This window comes from Molothrus aeneus, chromosome 3 (genome assembly GCF_037042795.1).
Source record: "Molothrus aeneus isolate 106 chromosome 3, BPBGC_Maene_1.0, whole genome shotgun sequence".
Classification (NCBI taxonomy): Eukaryota; Metazoa; Chordata; class Aves; order Passeriformes; family Icteridae; genus Molothrus; species Molothrus aeneus.
Genome location: NC_089648.1, coordinates 69,120,114 through 69,134,045, shown reverse-complemented (window position 1 = coordinate 69,134,045; position 13,932 = coordinate 69,120,114). Strand labels below are relative to the sequence as shown.

The 13,932-nt window shown below is 41.6% G+C and overlaps 1 protein-coding gene across 1 annotated transcript in view; it reads left to right on the top strand.

Annotated features, from left to right (window-relative positions):
- The window catches only part of ADGRF5 (adhesion G protein-coupled receptor F5), a 41,359-nt gene extending 27,922 nt beyond the window's left edge, over nt 1-13,437 (top strand). The window contains exons 12-22 of the mRNA XM_066547143.1: nt 1,147-1,311; nt 1,443-1,661; nt 1,920-2,138; nt 3,350-3,502; nt 4,721-4,917; nt 5,499-5,678; nt 7,143-8,513; nt 9,504-9,545; nt 9,644-9,703; nt 11,550-11,634; nt 12,453-13,437. Of these exons, the coding sequence (XP_066403240.1) occupies nt 1,147-1,311; nt 1,443-1,661; nt 1,920-2,138; nt 3,350-3,502; nt 4,721-4,917; nt 5,499-5,678; nt 7,143-8,513; nt 9,504-9,545; nt 9,644-9,703; nt 11,550-11,634; nt 12,453-12,532 (2,771 nt within the window). The 3' untranslated portion in view covers nt 12,533-13,437. The remainder of the gene's footprint in view (nt 1-1,146; nt 1,312-1,442; nt 1,662-1,919; nt 2,139-3,349; nt 3,503-4,720; nt 4,918-5,498; nt 5,679-7,142; nt 8,514-9,503; nt 9,546-9,643; nt 9,704-11,549; nt 11,635-12,452) is intronic.
- Nucleotides 13,438-13,932: the final 495 nt, after the last annotated feature.

Below are 13,932 nucleotides of genomic sequence, written 5' to 3'. Positions count from 1 at the left end.
CAGCTGCCTGGACCAGCAACACACCAGCTTCTTCCAGAAAGTTTATTTCTGCATGGTCTAATTTTGAGAGCAGGGATGAGAGCAAATCAGCCTGTACTGCTATCTCTGGAATCACCCTTGGGGTACAAAGATCTTTCATGTAGCACATACTGAGATTTGGCAGTCATGAGGTACAAGTGCTGCACTGTGAAACAGCTGCAATGCAGATAAATATGAGCACTGTTTGTCTCTCCACCCGTAGCTGTGATACTTCACATACCAGTTGAGTCAGAGGCATCCCGTAAGGCTCTCCAATATACAGAGTTAATAAGGCACCAAGTAAGTGTGCTACAAAGAGCTACAAAGTAACATGAACAGAACTGCTCATAAATGTCTATGAACCATCACCCTAAATGGTCTATTGCCCCTCTTAATATTTTATGAGTATGAAGTAACTGTTTATTGTTAACTATTGGCCGTAAATGAAACTTTGCAGAAAGCAGGACAGCAAACTGAGATAAAATCTTCAAAGGTCATGCATGCCCCCACTTCCTCAAAGGACAGTTACCAGAGTGCAGCAGTGCTTGCAGGGAGAGGGGATCCTGGCCCGCTGCAATGGGCCGTTTTACTCCTCATTCCCTGTGGCCAGGCTTTCCCCCAGGAACTCTGCTCTGCTCTCATGTCAACTGTGCTGCCAGCTGCAGCATGGGACAGCTTTAGTGCTTGCAGCTAAACCAGCACTCTTCAGATTTTAAGTTGAATGACTGTCAAGTACCTCCACATTTTTATTTCAAAATTAGACATTAAAATCTGCAGTGTTTACTCCTGTTTTACTTACCTTTACTCACCCTAAATATCACAGATAATGAGGTTAGGCTTAACCAGAATACTCTTCATTTTGATTGACCCTGAGATTTCCAAGCAGTGTGGTTGCGTTCTGGCTGGTTTTGGCAGGAGGAATCTCAGCACAGAGCTGTGTGCTGCCACTCTGTGAGTGTTGCCACAGCAAAAGATGTGAATGAACTTCAGTGATGATGAGTTAAAAGTGCCATGATGTCAATTACATACAAACCCACAAGGGTTTCCATGGCTGGAGTAATTGCTTGTGCTTTTCAGAGGTATTTTTGGATGTCCATAGCCCTTTAAACAATGCTTATTGTTCCCTAGGAGTAACCATCTTGAGTGGAAACTGCACTGGATACCAGCTCAACATCAGTGAGTCCCTGTGCCCCCCTGAGAAGTCAGGTGCAGTGACCACATACACGTGTGAGATGGAGACCGGGCACGGAGCCAGGCGCGCTCAAAGCATCGCAGTCACATACCTGAGGAAAGGTGAGGGGCAGGGACTTGTCACAGAGCAACAGCTCTTTAATGCACAGATGGCCTCTGTGGCACACAGAATTTGTGAGAAAACGATTAAAAGTAACTCTCACTAATGTGACTTTTGTCCTGTGTTGTCTCAGCCCACATAACAATATCTTCAAGCACAAACTCAACAGTTTCCGAGGGATACGGGTTCAATGTAACATGTGAAAGTGATGTGAGCAATTATGACAGCATTAGTTGGAAAATCCAGTCTGGAAATGACACAAAAACAGTAGACTGTGATATGTGCATCCAAAATAGCAAATTCCCAGCCATGTCTGTGCTCACAGTGAAGTCTGCCTCGCAGGACTGGAGAGGTGAGTAAATCTGGTCTCATTGGCTACAAAGGCAATGTAATCTCTGTACCGGATAATTTACAGCATCCTGAGCCCTGCAAATCACTGTGCAGCCTGGCCACAATAAATAAAAAGCCCTCAGGGTTAAAATTTTAAGTGTTGGAGGACACCAAGGCTTGATGTTGCCAACAGAATTGTATTTGTTCATCATTCATGACCATGCAAAAGCGGAGGAGCACTTCTGTTGACTGAGACATGGTTTTGTATCACTTCTTTTAGGCACCTACATCTGCACATTCTCCCAGAAAAACCTGGACAGTTCTGCCAACATTACCATCGAGGTGGTTTCCTTGCCCCTGAAGCAGAACATCCTGATAGACCCCATTGCAACATCGATACAGTGCCAAGTGCCACATGCTCTGGAGTGCTGCATAGGTGCAAAGACTGTGAGAGACTACAGGGTTACATTTGTGGTTCAACAAAATGAATTTCAAGTTGGTAAGACACAATAAATTTGCAGAATCATTAGTTTCACTCTGTGTCACAACCCAATCTCTGGGTGTTTTGTTTTCAGTTAGGTCTGTGTAAACAAGTCATGCTTACTGCTTTCATGACAACCCAAGAGCACTTCTGAGGGTGCAAAAAAAGAGAAATGGACTTTTTTTAGGATGTTGAGCATGCCTGGGGAACACGTCTGGGATTAATACTGAAGTCACTGCTATAGTGAAAAATACATAATGGGTAAACTCAACATTTTGTTTGACTTGCTAGGCAGGGAGAAGTGAGCATCCTGATCCTTCTTCAGCTTGGAAATTGCTGAACTCTTTATATTTGCTTTTATCTTCTATTCTGTCACTTTTTAAAATGAATACTGAGAAAACGTTACTTAAGAAAATCTACTAATTATTGAAAAATGTCGAGTAACCCATTAAGAATGCAATTCAAAAAAACTACTCCACTTTCTTTGAAGATACAGGGAGCACATCTTTAACAATACAAAAGCCTACGCTTCTATGTCTTCAAATTTAGGGCAACTCTGCAACTTCCCTGATGTGTTTTTATATACGATAAGTTTTCAAGCAAGTTGCTTTTTATACACCAGAATTTTTTGAGTGAATTATAAAAATGTTACTTTGAAAAAAAAAAAAAGGCAAATACGATCTACCAAAAATAACTCAGGAAACACGCAGGAGTGCAAAAACAACAGGCTGAGTAGTAAAGCAGGTGGAGACTGAGGAGGCCTTCAGTAGCTAAGAAAAAGGCAAGATGTTGTTGGAAGAGACTGCAGCTGGAGACCCACCCTCAGGCACAGGCATACTGAAGGGCAGTGGAGTGTGGCACAGATCCTGAATTCAAAAGAACCATGTAAGAACAGCCAAACACTATCCCAGCTTAACTGAAACACTTGTGGTAAAGGCGGGAAGAGTATTCTCAAAAATTATTTTCAAAGCAAATTTTGGTTACTGCACAGTTAAGAGGGTTTGGGGAGGATTTGCTCACACAGCAGTAAATGAAAATGTATTGATCATGCAGCAGCTGCCAGATTTATTGCAGAGGGACAGATCAGCATACAGAGAGGGAGCTTTTTCACAAAGGAAAGTTGTTTTTTTTCTAGTACCCACAGGAAATAAAGTTTTGTCAATGCTTTCTGCTGGTTTTAGTTGGCTGACCCCAAATCCGTGTTAACCTGTCTTCATCCATCCTTACAGAGAAAAGGGAAAAAGACAATTTGCTTTGCTACATGTACAATCACACAGAAAAAGAATGCAACAAAGAGAAAAAGGTTTTGGCGTATTGCAAATTTGTCAACCGCATCGGACAGGGAGTTGACAGTGAACGGATAAGACTGCACTTGATACCTGGTAAGGAGAAAAGTTACTGTTTATAGCTGTTATATAGGACATTACAATATCTTTATTGAATCAGGTGCCACAAATTCATCACCAGTGACATCTAACAGATAAAGGTTTTTGTTATCCATGAACTTTTGTCTCCTTTTCTCATGGGAAATTTTTACACACAGAGGAAAATATCGGGTTTTATGTAATTAAAAAAAAAAATAGACGAGATGTGTTGTCTTTGCTGTATTTGAGAGTGGACCCAGTATGTTCCAAAACAGTGACAATTTAATCACTATTGCAGGCTGCACCACCAAGCTTCATCCTCTGTGTTGAAATGTGGTCATGCAGTTTCCAGCTTCCTTGCTAACAATTTAGCAAGGATCAAAGACTGTGGTGCCTCATCAGGCACAGGAGGACAGCCTGTGGGAGAGCATTTCCACTTTGAACACAAGAAGGGCAACCTCTGTGAGGTGCTGCAGAGACCAGGGCAGCTTCCAGTCAGCTCTGCGGGGAATGTTTTGTAGTTAGAATTCAGCATTGCTAAATCCAGCTTTGATGTTTAGTTCTGACAAGAGTTTGGGTATTTCAGCTCTTTTTATTCTAAATTGGAAAGGAAGAAATCTTGCACATCTCCCTGATGCAGAAATGTTCTTTTTTCCACAGCAGCGGTACCTACAGTTGAATCACTGTATCTGCCAGATTTCACTCTCTTAGGCAATAAATATGCAGACACTTAAATTACTTTAATCACTTTAATCAGCAGATACTTACTGATATGACTAAGCCAATCAAACACAATTAGCAACACCCACGGTTCATCAAAAAGGTGTTGAGGCCTCACTATGAAGGTCTTAATGAATTTCCTGTTAGTACTACAGCAGTACTGAGTACCTTAACAGAATAAATTTCGTATTAATTATTGTTCTCTTGATGCTCAATATAATCCCACTCCAGCTCTGCCTAACCCTGTAGTTTAACAGATAAATTTAAGTCTTTGGGTGTTGGTTTGTTGATTGGATTCAGTACTCCAAAACTGGAGCTTTATTAGGTTGCCTTTTTAATTTCCTGATTCATAAAAATAAGGAACGTGAGACATATACACCCTGAAAGATCATGATTAATGAAAACAGTAAACTGAAATCCTAATTTAAAGATCTTTGAACAGATCACAAATTTTGTGGGGGAAATTCATTCATCTTCCTGCTTCTTATTTTCTATCTCTGTCTCCTCTCTGTACAGGTCAGAAAGTTTCCTGCTCAGACAGCCTGGGCATTGGAACAGAAAACGCCATATTAATAAAGCCATGCTGTGATGTAAAAAATCCAGAAGGTTTTACTCGAGGCAATATAACTTACCGGTGCATCAACAGCTCATGGAAGCCTATAAGGAACAACTGCCTGTCTGGACCAATAAACGACCTGCTGAGTGGTGCTGAGGTAACACTCATGGGTCTGTGGAGGCTGGGATGGGGAGCTGGGTGGGGAGAAAAAGTATTGGTTACATGATTTTTGCTTATCATAATCTAAAATATATGAAGCATTTGAAAGTTTCTTTTTAAAGATATGAAGAATGTTTGGCTTTATTTACACCAGCCAGCAAAAGAGCTGAGGCCCCTCCCAGGACACAGAGGGCCTGAGGCACTGCATGGATAATGTCCATACACATGAATGCTCTGTTCCCAGGCAAGGTGACCTTGTCCATGGCATCCATAAGGAGCAGTTCCTGGCCTGGAGCATTCCCTGAGCTATGCTCAGGCACAAGCCCAGAGCCTATTATAGAGCACACCAACAGTGAGGCTGTAGGATTAACTCTGGACCACTGCCCAGCCTCATCCCCAGGCCCTTCCTACAGTGCCCACACCCTTGGCCACTGCACTTGACAGATGGGTGCCAGGCCTTGGTTTTTAGCCTTGGTATCATCCCACAGTGCTCTTCCCATCCACAAACCATCCAGAGTCACCTTTATGTCAGCCAGGTTAGAGGATTTCCTATGTGATGTGCTGTTATTTCTGTTCCAGTCCTTGGTCAGCAGCCCTGAGGCAAAAGCTCAACTACCCTTCTACCTTGCACAGCTTAAGGAACAGACAAAAAAGGAGCTAACCACAATAAACAATTCTTCAGCAAACCTAGGTGCAATTGTTACCATCCTGGATATGGTCTCCTCTATCCCAGTTGAGGCAGAGGAGCTCCCTATGCAGGTAAGGTTTTATTTTAAGTCTTATCTACACCGACCAAGCCCTTTGGCCTCTTTTGTCAGAGAGGATGATGTTTTCCCTGAAGAAGTTTCACACTTGCTTAGGATCGAGATCAGGACAGTATTAAGGGAATGAGATGAAGTGACAGCAAAGATACAGAGAAGTTTATGAAAACTCAAAATGATGAGGACAAGGAGTCTATGCATGAAAGAGAAGCTGCTTAGCAACTAGAAATATTTTAGGAACACACGTGTTCCTAAATGGATATCTGCGGCATTCTAAGACAGGAAAGGACAAGGGATGATGGACAAAAAATTGGACGTGAGCAAGCAATGTGCTCTTGCAGCCCAGATACCCAAACATGTCCCAGGCTGCTTAACAGGGAATGTGACCAGCAGGTGGAGGAAGGTGATTCTGTCCCTCTACTCTGCTCTGGTGAGATCCCACCTGGAGCACTCCATCCACCTCTGGGGTCCACAGGGCAACAAGGATGTGGACATGCTGGAATGGGTCCAAAGGAGGGTCACAGAAATGGTCAGAGGGCTGGAGCAAGTCTCCTGTGTGGGCAGGCTGAGAGAGTTGGGGCTGTCCAGCTTTGAGAAGAGAAGACTCAGGGAAGAACTTATTGCAGCTTTTCAGTACTTAAAGGGGACTTATAAAAAGGCTTTTTATCAAGGCCTGTGGTGACAGGACAAGGAAAAATTGTTTAAACTGAAAGAGGGCGGGTTTGGATTATGTATTAGGAATAAATTTTTTGCTGTGAGGGCAGTAAGGCACTGGAATAGATTTACCAGAGAAGTTGTGGATGCCCTAAACCCTGGAAGTGTCCAAGATGAAGCTGGATGTCCCTGCCACCTGGAAGGGGGGTTGGACTGGATGACCTTTAAATGTCAAAACCATTCTGTGATTCTATGATTCCATGAGTAGAAGTAGGAATAGGAAAAAAGGGTGAAATGGGAATAGGGAGAGTAAATTCCAGGAGCCATGATCAAGCAAGAAAAATAAGCTGAATGTAACAACAAATGAATAACAGAAGAAACCTTAGAAATGATTGGGAACCTTGATTATGAGGTCCAGAGGAAAAGCACTGCTCTTCTAACAGAAAAGTGCAAAAAGGTTTGATAGTCATAGATAGAAAGCCCTACATGAGACACCAAGAAATCAAAGACAGCAAGAACACTGAGAAAGAAAGGAAAGAAGGCTGGAGATGCTAAAAAATGCCAAACAATGCCAAAGTACCAAATAATATATTAAAAAATAGTCACACAGCTCTGCTTTTGGAAACCTTAACTTGCAAACAGAGTATGCAGAGGGTTAACAACTGAAGAACTTGACCTGGACTGAGCAAAATAAGAAAATGCTGGGCTTTTTTAAAAGGCACTTCTAGGACCACGCATAAATTACCATCAGAAACAACAATTAATTGTGTGGGATTTCAGTAACTGCATTATTCTGTTGTTGTTCCAGAATTTCTTATCCACAGTGGACTTAATTGTTGACGATTCCACAACTGAAGTTTGGGAAGACCTGAATAAAGAGAAGACACGACAAAGTTCTTTGTTACTACAGTCGGTAGAAAAGTTTTCCTTGAGCCTCCAACCAGTTAATAACACCATTCCTTCTGTCTCTGCAAACAGCGTTCAGCTCCAAGGGGTAGTTGTCAAGGAAAATAACAACACAGCTTATAACAAGGACTTCCGCAGTGCAGGAAACCTCACAGTCAACGTGCTCATTAGTGAAGCTGAAATCCAGGCTCTAACCCAAAATTCAACCATTGTCAGTGTGATGTACTCAAAACTTGGACATGTTTTGCCCCGGAAAACATTTGAATATGTGAATGGTTTATTGATAACAACAACTTTGAGCAGCAACAGGAGCCAGAAGTTTGCGATTAATATGACATTTGCAAAGGAAAACTTGTCTCTAAAGATGCCCAAGTGTGTCTTTTGGAACTTCACACTCAACAATCACAGTGGGGACTGGGATAATCATGGCTGCACACCCACAGAGTCAGAACATTATGTCATTTGCTCCTGCAATCACTTGACATCATTCTCCATCCTGATGTCACCTGATAGATCCTCTGAGCTAATCTTTGAAAGTTATATTTCCTACGTTGGCCTGGCCATTTCAATAGTGAGCTTGGTGGTCTGCATCATAATTGAATCCTTGGTCTGGAAGTACGTGACAAACAACACAACCTCCTACATGCGCCATGTCTGTATTCTCAACATTGCTACATCCCTGCTGATTGCTGACGTTTGGTTCATTGTCACTGCCTCCATCATGGATCAAAACCAGCAGATGAGCAGAGACATCTGTATCATGGCCACCTTCTTCATCCATTTTTTCTACCTATGTGTCTTTTTCTGGATGCTGAGCCTGGGCCTCATCCTTTTCTACAGACTGGTGTTCATCTTACACAACACGAGTAAGACTGCTCAGAAGACGGTGGCATTCTGCCTGGGATACGTGTGCCCCTTTGTCATTGCAGTCACCACCATCGCTGTCACACTGCCAAAGAACAGTTACACAAGAAAGAATGTCTGCTGGCTCAACTGGCAGGACAGCAAAGCTCTCCTGGCCTTTGTCATACCTGCCTTGATCATTGTGGCCACGAACTTGTTCATTGCCGCAGTTGTTATAATAAAAATACTGAGGCCAACTATTGGGGATAGGTCAAGCGGGCAGGAGAGGAAATCTCTGTTGCAGATTGGCAAAAGCGTGGCCATCCTGACACCACTGTTAGGCCTCACCTGGGGTTTTGGCCTTGCCATCATCATCAAAAACAATCATCCAGCTTTCCACATCCTCTTTAGTCTGTTCAATGCTTTGCAGGTGAGTTGTGTGCATTTTTGTTTCCTCTATTATGATTTAACATGGAGACATTATTGTAGTGGTGTGCTTGGCAGGGCATAAGAACACCAGGGAAAAGCTTAAATTTGCCTAACACATCCTTATTCCAAAAGGGCTCTTTGGGAAAGCCATTCCAGGAATTCAGCAGTATTTCATATTCTCAGCTGCCTTAGCAGATGTGCCATATAGACAAAGCTGGCCTAAAGATAACTCCCTACTTTGCCAGTAGTTTTGGGATCAACTTCACTGCTGAAGACCAGGAAAACAGCCCTGTTGTGTTCAGGTGGGCAAACTTCAGCATCCCTGTTTCCATTTATAGTGCAGCTGGAGGTATCATGCCTTTTTTGGGTTTCAGTATAAACCACAAGAAAGTCACCAAGATCAGCTGAGAAGTACTAATGATAAAGAGAAGAACTGACAAAAATATACCATTGAGAGTTTTCAGTCACTATGACTTTTGCCATGTATTTAGGTGGTTAGTAGGATCCCAATACAAGGAAGTTTCTTAAGGACAATATAGTTATGTGTACTCTCTCTTTAAAGAGAATACTTAAGATTTCCCATTGTTAAGAGAGGCATCAAAACTGTTTTCTTCAAACCGAACTCACTGGCCTTTTTCTTGGAACCTCCTAGTTTGTCTGGAGAGCACAGGTAGGGCATGTCTTCCATACATACACATTCCTTTTTCCAAATACATTTAGTGCTACCAAACTATCTGTGTCAGTTTGTAGACCAGATCAACACAGAATTTAAATAGACCAGGCCTGGGGAGCTGCCAAATGAGCAGTCCTTATGTGATAAGCAGTTAGAAAAATGCTCTGTATCAAAGAATTCAAAGTTTCAAAATGCTCTGTATCAAAGAATTCAAATAGTACCATTTAATAGTTTAAATGGACAATTTTGGAGATATTTATGAGATATTGAAATTAAAGATTGCTGTCATCAAAATGAATGTAATTATCTGTCTCCTAGGGATTATTCATTTTGGTGTTTGGGACTCTCTGGGATAAGAAGGTAAGGATTCCAACTATTTCTTACATTATGTCAAAATACTGTTGGAATTTAAACAGAATTTCTGTATTTACTGATTGACTAATTTTTTTAACAAATAGATACAAGAAGCCCTATTGAAGAGGAATTCATCATCCAAATGGAGTTCACAGCAATCAAAGGTTAGAATCTTGACCTAAAAAAGCATTTCAGTTACTGCTGAGTAGTCTATTTTTGTCCAGTGCACTTTAAATTCTGGATTATTTATTAGAACAAGTCACAGAGGACACTAACAACATAAATATGATTATATCCCCTTTTTAAAAGTTCATTATTTTCACTATAATTGGTAAAAAATGAGAAGGCAGTTAGTGGACATTTGATTTAAATTCCACAAGAAAGAAACTAGAAAATGTAACTGAAAACTTTTAGTTAGAAAACAGAATTTTTTTTGCACTAGTATTTATTCACAATCTGAGAGAAATGCAAGGGGAACTTCTTGGGGAACTATTGTTTCATTTTACACTTCTGCATTTATAACACCTTAACAAAAAGGTGTGTAAGGATGTGTAAGAAACTTAGTAAGCTTTGAGTTGAAATGGACCTTCAAGATCATCTGGTTCCAACACCCACCCCCCCTCTTCCTGAGCTGCCAATGGTGCTGGCATCACCCTTATATGACAATAAAACTTGATTTTATGTTGGTATCTGAACAGGGTTTATTCAGAAGAGCCTGTACAGGTATTGCTAAAGACTTAGGAAGCCGACTTAAAAGCAAGGATAATTAAGAAGATGAGAACACAGGCTCAAAGGAATTAAGGAGTCCATTAAGGTTGAACTGTCAGTTCAGAAGAACAGCATTGGATCAAATCACTCCAGTTTCTGCAGGAATTGCTGAAATTGGAAACTACCCTCAGAGATCATCTTGCACCACATTTCCATCAGAGCATGGTCAGCTAGAGCTCGGAGCTGTGTCCAGTTAGGTTTGAGTAGCTCCAAGGATGGAGACACCACAAGCTCTATGTACAGCCTTTTCCTGTGTTTGACCACCTTTACAGTGAAAGAGTTTCATCCTAAGTGGGATTTCCATTTGTTCTCAAAGCCTCTTGTCCTTCCACTGGGCACCAAGGAGAAAAGTCTGGCTCCATCTTTACTCTGTCCTAACCAGACAGCCCTGAGTATGTCCTGGCATTGGGTTTGGTCCTCCCCAGGGGCAGGAGGACTTTGAACTTCCCTTTGTTGAACTTCGTAAGATTCCTGTCATTACATTTCTCCAGCCTGTTGAGGTCTGAGAATGAGCAAATAAAGCAATATCAAAGTCTTTGTTAAGCGTTTTATATGTGATTCATTTACCTTCTTTCTCTACCACTTTATGATATAGGTGACAATACAAAACACTGCCTTATTTCCCCCACCAAAGTACAACTAAATAACAAAGAAGGACTGAAGAGAAAAAGATGTGGTTTTCATGCCTTTTTAATACATCCTTGGAGGAATCACGTTAAATTCTCCAACCACTCCAGAACCAAAAACGAAACTTAATTTTAGCAGCAAAATGTTCCTTCCTTCCTTCCTTTGCATCTGGACTGCAAAGATTGTGTTCTAATGCCCTCTAGCGTGCCAAGTAAAATTTGCCTCGGATTATCTCAGACTGCTGGCTGTCAAGAACAATTCCCATTCACATAAATCTTAGCTATTGTGGCTACCTTAATGGCCATACTGACACAGCTAAGAGAAGAGGATCCCATACTGCCTGTTAGGACAGACTCTGGAGCCTAAGCCATCCCCCCGGCCAAGAGTTAGAGACAAACAGATTGTGCCTTGTAGTTTCTTTTAAAGTTGATCTCCTCCTATCACCACCATAAACATGCAAATGTGTGAACTTGATACCTCACAAACATCTAGCTTTGCCTTCTGTGGATTGTTTGCTCGTACTACTGAAACAAAGTTTATTGGAACCTTTTTTTCCCCCTAAAATGGGGCTACAAAGAAAGTCCTTTTGACAAAAAGCATTTTTCTCTCTTTCAGTCATCCTCTCTGATCCTGGTGACACCAATGCTTGCTATGAGCTACCCATTTTCAAGAACCTTTAACAACTTATGTGGGAAAACAGGTATGTGACAACAGATCTCCCTTACTGAAGCACAAACAGGATTTGGCCTTCATTCTTGCTCTCAGGGTCTGTCTGTCCTGATATCCATTAATCTATTTGTCTCTCCATGCATCCATAGATTGTTTTTAATCTTCTAATGCAAAGGAACTGCAATAAGTCAATTGTAGCATAATGCTAGCAGTGAAATTGTCTATCTCTTAAACAATTATTGGATGTTTCACCAATTCTAAATCCCACTAAGTAAGCTCTGTTTTGAGCTTAATGAGATCATGGCACAGTTCATCTGTCATTCATGTACTCTTCACCACCTTGAAACTGTATTTCTTCAAATGTTCTCTGGCTGCCATTTTGTGGACATCACCATTTTAGTGTTATGACTTCATCTTGCAAAAAACATTTCTGGAAATAACATTTAATTTCTAAGTGTCCAATTTTTGTATCTACACATTGTTCAGAGAAGATAGTAACACTTGGGTCTTAGTTTAGAGCCTTGTCGCCATAGGAGGGAGGGAGCTGAGATTCATCTCAGGAGCCTGTGAAAGTGTTGTGTTCTGGATGTGTCCCTGTGCTCCGGGAGAAGCACTAAGTGCCTTCATTTGTGTGAGAAAATCATTGCCCTGTGGCATGGTTGGGAATTCGAGCTGACACATCCTGGCTGTGTCACCAAACACGCTGAGTTCTGTGGTTGCTGGTCTTGCTGTAATCCAGGTAGTGCCAGGGCTGCAGGACAAGGCAGAGCCACCTTGGCCACCAGCACAGCTGTCACTGTCCTTACTTTGCAGTGACAACTTGTCTAACCCCTGTGCTTTGTTTTGCAGGCAAATACAGAGTATCATCTTCCGAGCCATCCACCTCTTCCACTGAAAATACTTCCAAGGCATATTCCTTGCTTAACTGAAGCACTGCCGGTGCTAAATCATGTAACTCTGAAAGGACCTCTTCATGACACACACAAAAAGTTCCTGGGAGTCACCAGGAAGCGGACTGCTTCATTTTGACTGAATTGTACCTTGGTGAATTCTTCTGGAATAATCATTTCTGGTTAATGTGTAAGGCAGGGAAGCTGAGAGAGGAGGAATTTTACAAGGCTGCCAATCCCAGAAGAGATGACAAGGATTTGAAGGCCTTCATGTGCAAGAAAGGACATTGGGAGTGAAGAACTCTCAGCCCTTAAGTGGGTGCTTAGCACTATGCCGTACTGAGACATGAATTGCAGTGCTTCGCACGGTTGTTGTCCAGTGGATTTGGTATTTCCCCTGTCAACTCTCTGAATGATCCCAAAGGCCTGTGTAGATACACAAATACCTCACAGTTTCTCTCCTACCCTCATATTAGAGTCTGAAAAGGCCATTGTGGTTTCCATTTTCTATTTAAGACTTTCTGGAACTAAAAATTTCCAACCGAGAAGGCCCATTTCAGATCTTCCCTTTTGACTTACATAAAATGAAGACCGTGATGATTCCTGCATGGTCTTCTTTCAGATGGAAAGACTGAAAGTTCCATGTGGCACTTTTTTGAAGAAAAGGAAGATTTATGCCCTTAACAATATTTTTCTTTCCCTTGATATGTAATGTGGTAAGACAGAGATGGTTGATGCCCTCTGCCACAGAGGGGACTGCATTTATTTAATGCATACAATTGTTTAGAGTGCAAGGAGTGCCTTGTGTAAAGTCTGTATGTTTGGGTCTTCTCTCAGAGGAGAAACACGCTTGAAGGACTCAGAGAATAAGCTCTACAGTGAGTATAAATCATCATATGCCAGGCAGGATGAATGGTTTTATATAAATTATTGCTCTAATACTACATTTGTGGAACCATTTTTTTCAAGCCTGTACACCTTTAAAGGCAGGACCCCTGTCTTGAGAAGAACCTGAAAAGTATTTATAATGCACACAAATGTTGCAAAATTTAATATACAATATGGTAGAATCATGAAGATTCGATTTGAGGTCAGTATCAAATACTCAGCCACGTGGTGCAGTTCTGTTTGATTGTCAGGGAATTTGTGTGTTTGCCAATGGTGAACCTGTTCCTGGAACTTCGGGGTGAATCAGGATGGGAAACTGTTCTCTACAGTTAGAAGCACTTATGATGGCTTGGTATGGGCAAGGTGGTATGGGTAAGAGTTTATGAATTCTGTGTAATAGCTAATTAGTGTAAGTACACCAGCACAGCTCCAGGGAAAGTGAGTGATCATGTACTGATTTATATAAGTATCTGTACCCTTTAGGGTTCTTGAGCAATTTTTGCAGGAACATTTCCAGAATCTTAATACAGGTGTTTTGGTGTGATTTTTAA